Raw genomic sequence first — 12,867 nt, forward strand, 5'->3', positions numbered from 1 at the left:
TAGGGAAAGTTTTGTTGCCACTACCAAGCACCCCTGATTTCTACTCAAAGCATAACAGGAAGGCATAGCTGCTTGTGAATAAGTAAAAAACCACAAACAAACAACCCAAAAACTCCAAGGAAAGCTGAGAGACCATGAATATGATCTAAGGGCTTATTTCCATATCAAGAACTGGAGTCATTGAACAACTCCATTTCTGACATTTGAAATGCCTTAATAAGTGTGAGGCATCAGTGTTTACTCATATTTTCCTCCTTGGGGACACATGTATTCTGTAAGTATTTGCTGGAGAGTGATTGCCACCTACCAGAAGTAGCTGTTGAAATTATTAGGATCATTGGAGTTTCAGTTCAATCCTCCTTTCTTAAATAAGCTTGAGTTGAGCTGAGGGCAATTATTGCTCACTTCTGAATTCTCAGTAACTTCTGGTTCTTAATATTTAAATGTAGAACTTCCCTAGTGTGCTGCAAATTAAAATAACCCCCACCAATTAGCTAACACTCTTATCAGCACAAGGACTCCAGACAGTCTCCTCTGCTCCCAGTGCTGCTCTGTACCAGGAGCCCATTATCTGGAATGTTGTATGAAACCAGGAGATCCTAGGCAGGCAGTTGAGATATACCCCATGGCACCCCCAAAATGTAGGTCCCCACTTTTTCACAAGTCATTTTCCCCATTGATTTATTGTTACATACAATTCTCAAATTCTGGGACAGAAATTTCTATTATTATCCCTACCCCTTTCCAGGCTGGTGGATTCTCATCCTAAAGAGTTTTAAAGGCACTTCAATGGTAAATGAAAACCTATAATTTAAGGGGCTTATTTATGCAAGATTTTTTATGAGCAAAGAGGAATAGCCTCATGGTATGGATGCCTATTTCTTAATGCTTAAAAAGAGATACAAGCAACCTGTAGCCTGAATCAGCTGCCTGCACCATTTCTCTGGGTGGGAAAGCTCTGCAGGAGATTTGACATCATCTGATTATCTCTTTTTTTTTTTTTTTTTTTTTATATTCCCACTGACAAGGTGACCAAAATGCTGGCTGTCGTGGTGGTCCTCTTTGCCCTTCTGTGGCTGCCTTATCGCACACTGGTGGTGGTGAACTCCTTCATGGACCCTCCGTACCTGAACATCTGGTTCCTTCTCTTCTGCCGCCTCTGCATCTACCTGAACAGTGCCATCAACCCCATCATCTACAACCTCATGTCACAGAAGTTCAGGGCTGCCTTTAAGAAATTATGCAAGTGTGAAGACAAGAGCTCTGGGAACCCTGCACCGTACACCGCCCCGGTGTACTACAGCATCATGAAGGACAATTCTCACGACAGCTCCGATCACAACGTGACTGAACAAGAGGATCTGAACAGTCTCCCTGCACCTGCAAAGAAGAACAAGCCTGCCAAGTAAGTCCTGGGACCCTGAAACAATGCAAGCAGTGGGAGCTGTGTGGCTGCATGCACCGTGTTGGGAAAGTGCCAACAGAAACGGCCCTGGCATTGCAGCAAGCTGAATTTAATAGCACTCCAGGGCATTGAACAAAACAGATTCTTAGAGGCAAGTTAATTTGCTTTTTCTTAATGCTAATTTATTCCTGTTTGGTGAAGTGTTAGGCACGGGTCAATGTTTAGTATCTTTAAATAATCTGTGAATATAGCAGTGCAATGTGCAATGTAGCAAGTGCAACTGTTTGTTGAGTGGGGGCAGAGATTGAAAGGGAATCCAGGGAGAGAAGGGCATTCAAGGAAAAAAAGACCCTTCTTACTGGACCAGTTTTCTTACAGGATGAGATTCACCTACCTGAATTTACACACCTTTAACACACACCCTAAGGGAGCTGCTCCTTTAGTGTCCTTTTGGAGTTAAGGCAACAATCAGGCATTTGCAGGAAGCTGCTCCTCTCCTTTCAGCATAGTTGTCTGAGGAAGACACACAGCTCAGGAGGAGATGGATGCCTCCTGAGATGTGATTGATTCTGTGCACTGACTGTAAAGGGGCTCTCAGGTGGAGACACCTATGTTAGGAATAGCTCGAGTTGGGTGGCATGAATCTCACCCCGTGCTTCTGGAAATGTTGCTGTGCTGGTAGCAGACAAACCCAAGGTCCAGACCAGCTGGGTTTGTGACAGAAAAATGAACAAGCCAGTAATGAGTACTCCTTAAGGTAACAGTAATACTTCCACCATTGTGGTCTAAGCGTCTTTTGGATAATTTTACCTTTGCTGTCCAAACTCCTCTAGCTGCTTCAGCTGGATGCCACAGCCTTGTCCTGCAAGCCCTGATGTGGTGTCCCTGAGTTTTGCCAAGCTGCATCCCACCTTTAGCTGCATTTCAGTGGCAGGTGAAGCAATGCTCTTATTTCTTGAGGGTAATTTGTGAAAGTCCATCAAGTGGACAAGTAACACACTGACTGTAGGACATTAACAATACACATGGCTGCTATCATCTCATGAGCAAAGTGGATATTCATAATCTGAGGTGTCCAAGACCCCAGGCCAAGGACACTTGCCCCAGACTTGTAAGAGACTATCAGGACTAGGAGTAAAATGTAAAAGATTATACATGAGCCAAACACTGAGGCTCTTGCCAAATAATACAAGGGTCAGCCACCAGTAACCCTGCAGCAACTGGAAAATATTCTTTGAACAGCTAATTCAGCCTCACTCTTCAACATCATTTTTAGCCTAACCAGAGTGTTAAATTAGCTTAGAATTTTGCATCCCCTTTGGAGAAAATCAGTGTGTTATTTTTTGAGATCACAAGATGTTAAGTAACTGTTCAAGACCACAAGATATTAAGAAACTGTTCTGTGTCTATGGGAAATCACTTCCCTGGGTGAGTCAGAACAGATCTCACTTCCCACTGATGTGTTGGAAACTGTCTGGGATCGATTTCATTTTGGTGTAGGGTGGCTCTTCATGTATGATTATTATATTGTGAGTTATTAAACTATCTATTTTTTTCCCCAAAATAACTGAAAGATGTGGAAAGATAATATTGTTTTTTGCAATTCTTTGAAACAGTGGGTGTTTGGAATTTAAGGATTTGTGCCGTTTTTGTGCTGTTCTGTGTATAGTGGGAATTTAGGAACAAAGTTCCTCTTTATGGTTGTTGAGGAAGTTATTCATGGAGGTTTAGGATTTGCTTGTTAAAGAAAATGGAAGTGTTTGTGTTACAATGCAAGAAAATTGTTCCACTTAGCAAAAGAAACTAGGAAATGAAACAGTTTGCTTGTAACAATCCTTTCTCTAGTACAGAATATTTCCCCCTTAGCAGCTCAGAACACACTGTTGGTAGAAGCATCTGCAGATAAACCAGAGCAGTGAGGACCAGGATGCCTTGAAGTAACACACAGGTAAGGTGTAGGGGGAGGAAGGGGGACCTGAGCCAGTTGCTGTTCTCCTAGACACGGTGACACCCAAGGCTGAGGTCTGGGTGTGTCAGCTCTTACACGGGCTGGGTTGAAGCTGACAGGAACTAAGAGCTCACATGAGTAGCTCAATTCTGAAGCATCTCCAGCAGGATCTTTTCCACCTCCCCATCATATTTCCATACTGCTCCACTTTATGCTTCTTTCCTCCAGACAGAGACAGAGATACCCTAAAAGCGCTATTCTCTTAATTAAATTTAAGCTCCAGACCAACAGCTAATTAATGGTTCTGAAATTTTTTGTTCAACATACTTTGGATTCAATTAAAGCCCAGCTCTCTTCTCCACCTTCTACCCTTATTTGCCAAGTACTGCATGACCCTTTGTTATTTCTTGAGGAGTAATTGGCAGATAAATCCCCCCAATACCACGAGATCTCCAGCAAACGCACCAGAGCATTAAACTGTGTAGATGAGGAATGAGTTCCTGCTCCTTCTCCAGGCATGTGTTCTGACACATTAGGAGGATTTGAGAGTGTTTTAAGTGGAAGTGGAGGCAGGAGGTCAGCACTCAGCTTGCTAAGGAGATGCTGGTTGAGAGGACAGGCAGCTGCATGCTGTCAGGAAAAAAAAATTGCCAGCAGAGAGGAATTAAAAGAAATAACTCATCCCTGTAACTTCCTCTGGATATCCAGTGTCTGAATAAAACCATTAATTGCTCACAAGAAATCGAAGAGCCCACTTCAAGCTTGAGCCTGAATTACCTTGTACCTTGCAACAGCTGCTCACTCAAAGTCTGAAGCTGTATTTTACCCTTGAAATTTATTTAGTCTCAACAGCATGAGTGTAGGCTGCAAGTTTATAAATATGCTACCAAATAGAGACTCTATTACTCCTAAATAATTTTACTACATTGAAGCATTTCCTCAATTTGACCTAACCTGTTAGTTTCTTAATTAAAGCCCTTCCAGTGCTTGTTGACCTGGTAAAATGCCATCTGCTTTCTTCGATTACACAGCAAACATGTTCCCTGGCAGGAGAGGGGGGACCTGGCACTGCCTCACATCCCTGGGAGGTGAACGAGTTTGTGAGCAGTGCAGAGAGGGGGACAGAGAAGGCAGCAGCTTGGGGAAGGGCTGGTGGGAGAGGATTGAGTGAGACCCCAATGAGAGGGCACCTCTGGCATTGGCTCTGCCCTAACTCAGCCCTTTCCCCAGGCAGAAGGGGAAAGCCAGAGCTTTCAGAGCTGAGGCTGGGGGCTAAGCCAGGGCATGGGAAAATGTTTCACTGGAGTTGAAAACAGTGGCTATTCCCTCATGCATCCCAAGAATTGCTCTGGCTTCCTCCAGGAAGAGTCCAGGAGTGCAGGCGGTGGTGTGGAGCCAGCCTTGTGCCTCTGTCCTGGGCCACAAAGGAGCACAGTAACCCCTCTGTGCTTCCCAGTCCTCGGGAACCTGAGGAAACCAAAGTAGCCAAAATCTTCAATCCCTTTTTTTATTTCTGGAGTGTCTCAAAGGAGCATAGCAACCTCTCTGTTCTTCCCAGCACCTAATCACTGCCAGGGCTACTTTCACCCCAGCTCTGGCCTTTCCTTTCACACTGACACAAAGGCCAAGAGAGGGGGTTGCTCCCAAAACCCTTGATGTCCCACAAGGATGGTGAAAGGCAGCACAGCCATCCCTGGGACGCCTGGGCAGGTCACTCTTAAAGGACACCAGGGCTCAGGTTGCACCTTCCCTCCCACCAGTGGAGGCTGAGGCTGCTGCCCTTCAGTCACAGGATCAGGCCAGTGCCTTTATCCTGCTTCTCACCCCCCCATCTGCACTCAGGACACTCACCCAGGGGCACTGTGGGGGACATGTCCCTTGAAACCAGCAGCTCCCAAAGCAGAGGCCCAGGGTTGTTCCCCCTATCCTGGGGAAGGGGCAGGCTTTTTGTTCTTTGTTCATATTTTTGAAGCAACACGTCATTGCTTTAGCAGCTGACCCACCTCCCTCACTGCTGCCTCTGCCACACATGAGCCAAAGATCTGCTCCATTCATCAGCCTGAGATTTATGAGGTGCAAAGGGCTCTGGTTACCCCTCTGCCCCCTGCTGCCTCCCAGAGACTGGATGAATGAGAAGCTGCTGGTTCCTCCCATACCAGAAGCAAAACAAGCCCAGAGGAGAGTAAAGCCATCATGTCACCAAACTCAGCTCCATGAGTTGTCAGCAGAGCATGAAATCTTCCATCATGAGACCTCTTGTGTCCTGCAGAAGCTGGGACAGCCCCTGCTGCCTGTGGAGGCTGAGCCTGGGTCCCCCCAGCCCCTCTGCACAGCCTGGCTTTGCTCATGTGAGACACTCCAGAAATAGAAAAGGGATTGAAGATTTTGGCTACTCTGGATTCCTTGGGCCCTGGACCCCCACTGCCCCTGGCTGTCACTGTGCTCTGCTCTCCCACCCTCCCCCAAAACACACAATTCCCCAGCTGCCCTTTTCCTGTCCCTCACCCTTGGCTTTCCTCTCACTTTGGCCGTTTCAAGAGGCTGAATGAGAGAACAGCCATGAGCAGAGGAGAATCACTCCTCTCCAAACCCAGGAGAATGGTGGCACTAGGGGAGCAGAGAGCAACACATAGCTTGGAAAAAACTTGGCAGCAGCCCCTGCTCTGGAGGCAGTGGAGGGACCTGTTCAGGGGTCACTTGCACTGCCTGGGCAGGTGTGGGGCCAGTGAGCCACCTTTCCTCCTGCCCTGTGCAACCTCTGGCAGAGAACAGCATGATGGTAGCACAATGCTTGCTCAGAGAGCTGGAGGTGCCCTCAAACATCTGGCACCAAACTTCCAAAAAGCATAATTTAAAGCAATTCTCTTTGCAGAGTACCCTCCAGCAACAAAAAGAAAGAAAGACTTTGAAATAGATCTTGAGGAAAAAGCTAAAAACCATCCAGATGCCACCTATCAAATTCTGCACTATGTGTTGAACTCTACTTTAAGCCTGGAAACAAACCTGGAGATTGCCCTGCAAAGACCCACATGGATACAGTGAGCAGATAACTGTTTATTATTGCACGTAATCCAGCAGAACAACCGACAGAAAACTCCGGACAGTAGTACAGAGATTGTAGTAAACAGCTTGCAAAATCTGTGATGTAGGTATTTTTGTGTGAAGAGTGAAATGTATCTGCATCTTTGTAAGACCTGAAAAGTACAACACAATATCCTAGTCAGTTTTGAAAGCATGCAGTTTGAGGTAAATCTGTTATTTTGCATCTAAGGAAATGAAATCCCTAAGGGGCTATATATATATATGTAGATATATCCATATCGCAGTGCAATATGGATATATTTATGTGTCACATAAAAGCAAATCTACCTACTTTTCTCAGAAGGTTACTAGGAGAAAAGCACATAACTGAGTGCACATCACATGCATAAAAAATTGGGGGAGGGAGGGGGCAGGTTATCTTAGTGCTGTTGAAAAAAAGCTCCATTTTTGTGCTTAGTGGTAAATAAAAGCCCCTCAGGTCTCTCAATGGAAATTGTCTCTGTGGTTAATAAAAGCAGCTGGGATATCAGAACTGCAGAGCTGGCAAGTGAGTGCCAGCAAAGAGAGATATATTATCAAAGGCAGCAGAGCCTGGGGTTTGCAATACATTTATACTTAAGAAAAGGAAAAAAAAAAAAGAAGAGAAGAGAAAGAGAAAGAGAAAGAGAAGAGAAGAGAAAAGAAAAGAAGAGAAAAGAAAAGAAGAGAAAAGAAGAGAAGAGAAAAGAAGAGAAAAGAAAAGAAAAGAAAAAAGAAGAGAAGAGAAGAGAAGAGAAGAGAAGAGAAGAGAAGAGAAGAGAAGAGAAGAGAAGAGAAGAGAAGAGAAGAGAAGAGAAGAGAAAAGAAAAGAGAAAAGAAAAGAAAAGAAAGAAAGAAAAGAAAAGAAAAGAAAAGAAAAGAAAAGAAAAGAAAAGAAAAGAAAAGAAAAGAAAAGAAAAGAAAAGAAAAGAAAAGAAAAGAAAAGAAAAGAAAAGAAAAGAAAAGAAAAGAAAAGAAAAGAAAAGAAAAGAAAAGAAAAGAAAAGAAAAGAAAAGAAAAGAAAAGAAAAGAAAAGAAAAGAAAAGAAAAGAAAAGAAAAGAAAAGAAAAGAAAAGAAAAGAAAGAAAAGAAAAGAAAAGAAAAGAAAAGAAAAGAAAAGAAAAGAAAAGAAAAGAAAAGAAAAAGAAAAGAAAAGAAAAGAAGCAAATTGCAACTAAACTATGCTCTGTGGAAGTGTAGATGATGCTGCACAGCTTTCTCAGGACTGGTACAGCCACATGGCTTTTAGGAAGGGATCACATTCACTTCTCCCACAGTTAACACCACATATTTGCTACTGTGGCAACATTCCTGAGCTGAATAAGGTTAAAAAATAAACTTGGTTCACAAAGAAAAGTACTTCATTATTCTCACTCTGTTGTGCCATAATTAGAGCAGGTAAATTAGGCAGGTTTTGCCCTGTGTCTCCAGTCAGTGTAAACCCCTGCCTGTCTGCCACCCTGTTTCTGAAATCCTTTCAGATTGACCTTTGGAGCAGACTGGGCATCTGTTTTTCTCCTTAACCATAATGTCCACATTCTTTCCAGTCCCTCAGGTTTTCCCACCCAGTCCTGTGCTGTGGGACTTCAGAATACACAGAGGTGCACAACCGACTATAAATAACAATTCTGGTATCTGAAAAAGGGACAGAAAATACATATTGCTCTCAAAAGAAGGAAGAAACATGTCCAAGCACTCAGCCTCACACTAAACTGTAACTTCATCTGTGCCAACTTTCTAAGCTCACACTGCTAAGGATCAGAGCAGATCATGATGGAAACATCTCCTTCCAAAGGTCACTCTCAGTTTCAGCTTTGGGAATATTTGGTGCAAATCACCCAAGCCACTAAACCTCACACACAAGAACAACAGCTAGAATTGCCCCTCTGTATTCTACCACTGCTCAAAGACTGGCTACTGTGTATTTTTGAGCCTAACACTCCAATGCACTTGAGTCACTTAGCTCTCTGCACCTTTTTCCTTTTGGGAATAACATAACTTCTCCCATGACAGCCACCCTGAACCCTCTGGCTGGAAAGTCTCTGTTGCAGGGAGGGAGCCCAGGAGACCCCCCGTAGCCCAGCATGCCAAGGGGCAGGAACCCATGGGCGTACAGGGGTATTTCTCAGTAAGAACCTCCTTTTCATCCTAACACACCATTTTCACAGAAAAGAAGAAAAAAAAAAAGGGGGGGGGGGGGGGAGGAATTAGAAAAAGACCTGGAGTTGCATGTAAATAATAGGTTTTGTTTTTCAGCATATTCAATCAAATGTTGAATTCTGCATTTGTGTTCTGATCAACATAAGTGTCCTATGTACTTTATGATACATTTAAAAATTAAGGAAGTTATGCATGAATGGACCCAACACCGACACAGAATAAGGAAAAAAAGTTAGTTACGTAAAGTCAGATGAAATTTCGAAAGGTTGATGAAACTTGCTGCAGAGTACTTAGAAAAATGGTTGCAAAAATCTCATGTTAGCATTATCTGCGAGAACACAAAGAGAATAAATGATCTTCCAGAAGATTAGAAAAGGACAAACACAATTATATTTTTTAAAGACAGAAAAAGGCCACAGTTATCAAGCTCCAGTTGATGAAAAATATGTTAGTACAAAGATGTGGAAAATCAAAAGGTGTTTATTATCAGTCATTAAATCATGCCACAACAAACAAATTTCTTTCAACAGGGTACTCAATTTCATTAGTATGTTAAAAATATTAGGTATTTCAGATAGTGCTGTTTTCTTTAATGACCTACAAAATTACAGTGAAGAAAAATCTGCTACAAGGTGAGTGTATAAAGGGTTCGAAAACTGTACTCAGCTGTTATTCATTGCTCACAGTAGAACAAGAAAAAAAGTCAAGTGTGTTCACATATGTACTTTTCTTTACTTCAGTACTATTCAATACATTTATAATTTTGTAATAGAAAACAGAGTACACCATTCAATTTGCAGATCACTTCAGAAGAAGGGGGGGGGGATGGTGGAGTAAGGGGATAAATTCAACACATCTGTTTCCTTTCCCGTTACAGCGGGTAGTCTCCCACTGCAAGATGCTTCCATGCAGAGCATTGCTGGTGGCATGACAGTGGCTGGATGGCATCTGGTCCCAAAATGGGCACCATTTCCACCCGCAGCATCCCCTGCACACCTGAACAGCCTCAGACCAGCCAGTCCCTCACACCCTACCCCACAGCCCCATCAGACACATCTGTTTCCTTTCCCGTTACAGCGGGTAGTCTCCCACTGCAAGATGCTTCCATGCAGAGCATTGCTGGTGGCATGACAGTGGCTGGATGGCATCTGGTCCCAAAATGGGCACCATTTCCACCCGCAGCATCCCCTGCACACCTGAACAGCCTCAGACCAGCCAGTCCCTCACACCCTACCCCACAGCCCCATCAGGCGTGGGCAGGACTCTGGTTACACTTCGACAATCCCAGTTTCAACTTGCTCCCCTCTCAGTCCTCCGTCTGTGGAAAATGACTCCAGGTGGTGAGGAAAAGACTTTTTGTTTGTCCCTTTGGATGACTTCCAAGCATGGAGGGTGATGTTGTCCACCCCTAGCCACGGCGTGGCTCTCATGAGTCATTCTGGTTGCTGGGTATTGCTTCATCTCCATGCCACGCATGATATTCTTTGGGAAATCTCTGACACCGAGTCACCCAAGGGAGTTACGAAACACATCAGTGTGCATGGATGAGACCTTCTCACTCATTTTCCTACAGCTACAAATAAATCCCTCATCCCTGGCATGACAGGACAGTTGATGGCTTTGGTGAGAACAAATTAAGGCAACTGCTATTTTATACAAAGAGGAGAAGGAGGCTGAATTGCAGAAACCCTGGCTTTTCCTTGGTAGATTGCAGAGGCCAGCCACAGCCTGGGAGCAAATAGACTGAACTGATCTTCAGGCACTTTTGTTTAAGGTTCATGTTTGCAGTGCAACCTTGGGATCTCCAGTCCTCCTCTTAGGTGTTTCCAGGTGGCTGAGATTTAATCCCTGCCAAGGTCTGTGGTCTCCATCAGCAGCAATGCCTGTCCCAGACAGAGATGAATGGGAGAGTCAAGGAGGAGCAAAACACACGACCGACACATAACCGTGGCTGTCTGCAAGGCTTGCACCTGCCTGGCTGAGCAGGGACTAAGGACACGACAGACAGCAGTACCCAGCAGGGCAGTTTTATCCCCCAGGAGGCCCTAGGGAGGCAGCCCAACACCCTCACAGGGGCTTGGCAGGAGGAGCCTCTCACATCATGCTCACGTGAGGCCCAAGGGTCAGTTTCAGCCTTGATGGCTTGTTTTATTTTTCAGTACTTGAGCCCAAGGCAACAGAAATCTTGGCCAAACCTATGACACATTCCTGTGTGCAGGAACCCCACAGGCACAAGAAACCTCACACGATTGTATTGCCACCACATCCAAATGCAAACCCTCATCCTAATTCAAGCAGAAGACCTGAGTGAGCTCCAATTTAACCTTAGTCAGATACACATCCCAGCTCATGTTTACCTTCAGTAACACAGCTACATAACAACAGCAGCAGAACTGGCACAGGTGCAGCTAGAGCTGCAAATTTCAGTTTCACATTCTCTTTATGTTCCTGCCTCTTGCTGGGCTGAGTGCTAGGAAATACTGCAAGGCACAAGTTACCTGGCAGCAGTAGCCACAGAACAGCAAATGGCAAGTGTTTATTGCAGAAAACAAATTTCAAATTTAACATCACACATTCTTGCACTGAAAGTCACCACAAATCATGTCCATCTGACTGGGAAAGCAAAACTATACTGTGGGATTGTATCCAATCAATACATTTCTGGTTTTTAAGTTTGAGGAAATTATTTTACAGAACGACTCGAGAACCGAAATTATTCCACAAATACTCCTGGAACTGACAAGAGGCAACTGAGAATCTCAATGCTCAATGCAAGGCAATTGCATCTATTGAGTAAGTGCCCGTGAAGTTCTCTCACCAGGACATCCACATCAGTGAATGATTTGTGCTGGCTCTAAAGCCAGCCAACACTAAACTGCCCACAGTGAAGTCTACAAACTGAGATAAAAATATAAATGTCCATCTTACCTTGTCCGAGGGGCCATCATGTCAAAAAGTGTACAAATAGGATGGCCAGACCAATGTTCAATAAGATGACCATGCAGATCACGATTGTGTTAGGTCCCTGAAGGAAAAATAAAAAAAAAAGAGTATTAAACACTGCAATTCCAGGTGATGAGACAGATAGAGTTTGATTCTAAAAGACCAGACTCAATCCCTCCCAACACACATACATCTGGCACTTAACAACAGCCCTCATTTGAAGCTATTTGAATATCTGTCAATCCCTATTCCTGTTTTGCCCCTGCAAACTCCTGCTAAGGAGGCTTAATCAGATTAAATCTGAGCCTAAAGCAGATTAAAGGAGACCCCGACCACAGGCCCACAAACTGCAAAGAACTTGTCAAGCTTCTCCTCCGAAGTCCCTTCTCCACCCACAGCACCCACGTTTGTAGAGCTGCCATTCTGAAGAGGAACCAATGCATCTGCATGAGATTGGGCTGATTTCAAACCAAAGTATTTCCAAGACGTGCTTTTCTAAAGTCATGTGGGAACCATTCACGTCTAAAGAGCTGCAAGATGAGGAGCAGTGGGCAAAAGAAAGGTCTAGTTTTACAGCTGCATTTGCTAACATCAGCATTGAGTTTCTGTATTTCCAACTTGGGAAATCAGCTGGGGATTCGATACCACAGTTCAGCTCCTGAGGTGCCCCTACTGCAAAGGAGTAAAAGTAACAAGTAAAAAAAGAGACACCCCTCAGCTTTTTCTTCCCTGACCTACGTTTTCCCTGCAAGTTTTCAGAGCCATCTTGGCTGGTAAAAGGGTGGGAAAAGAACAGTGTAAAAAATGAATCAGAAAATGCCCGTTTTTCCTCAGATTTTGAAATGGGGGATGTATCTGAAAGGGTATCTACCCCAGCAAAGAGAGGAAGTGAAAGTATCCGGGTTAGGAACTCTAGCCCCACCAGCCAGGGCAGGATGGGCTGGGAGGGTGGCAGGAGAGGTGAAAACAAGACCCTCCACCAGCTTTGGAACTCCGAAAAGAGCCCCTAGACACCGCCCGGGGCCTGCAGCAGCCCCGAGGCCACAGGCACTGCCCCACCCTGGGCCCTTTCTGACCTCCTGGGGCAAAATAAGCCAAACATTCAAAGCAAAGACGGCCCCCTGGGGCGCCTCCCGGGCTGTCCCCACGTCACCTCTTCGCACTCCTCCGCCTCCTGTGCTGCTGCTCCCGGGGCCGGGGCTGGGCCCCGCTTGGCCCCCGCTTTGGGCTCCGTCCGCCCTGGCACCTTGGCCTCAGTTTTCCTGTCGGCAGGGGGCTCGGGCCTGCGCTCAGGGCTGGGCCGCTGCGGCGGCTCCTTGGGCCGGGCCGGCTCCTGCTAGGCCTCCACCTT

General features: G+C 45.0%; 2 protein-coding genes across 2 annotated transcripts in view; one reads left to right on the forward strand and one right to left on the reverse strand.

The window, feature by feature from the left end:
• The window catches only part of LOC104389737 (thyrotropin-releasing hormone receptor-like), a gene marked incomplete at its 5' end in the record, with an annotated part of 7,776 nt that extends 6,367 nt beyond the window's left edge, over positions 1-1,409 (forward strand). Inside the window, one exon of the mRNA XM_009998776.1 lies at positions 1,029-1,409. Coding sequence (XP_009997078.1) covers positions 1,029-1,409 — 381 coding nt within the window. The remainder of the gene's footprint in view (positions 1-1,028) is intronic.
• A 4,985-nt stretch (positions 1,410-6,394) lies between these two features.
• The window catches only part of JPH2 (junctophilin 2), a gene marked incomplete at its 5' end in the record, with an annotated part of 34,159 nt that continues 27,686 nt past the window's right edge, over positions 6,395-12,867 (reverse strand). The window contains one exon of the mRNA XM_009998777.1: positions 6,395-6,547. Coding sequence (XP_009997079.1) covers positions 6,411-6,547 — 137 coding nt within the window. The remainder of the gene's footprint in view (positions 6,548-12,867) is intronic.

Source organism: Chaetura pelagica, unplaced genomic scaffold (assembly GCF_000747805.2).
Source record: "Chaetura pelagica isolate M959 unplaced genomic scaffold, ChaPel_1.0 scaffold275, whole genome shotgun sequence".
Lineage (NCBI taxonomy): Eukaryota > Metazoa > Chordata > Aves > Apodiformes > Apodidae > Chaetura > Chaetura pelagica.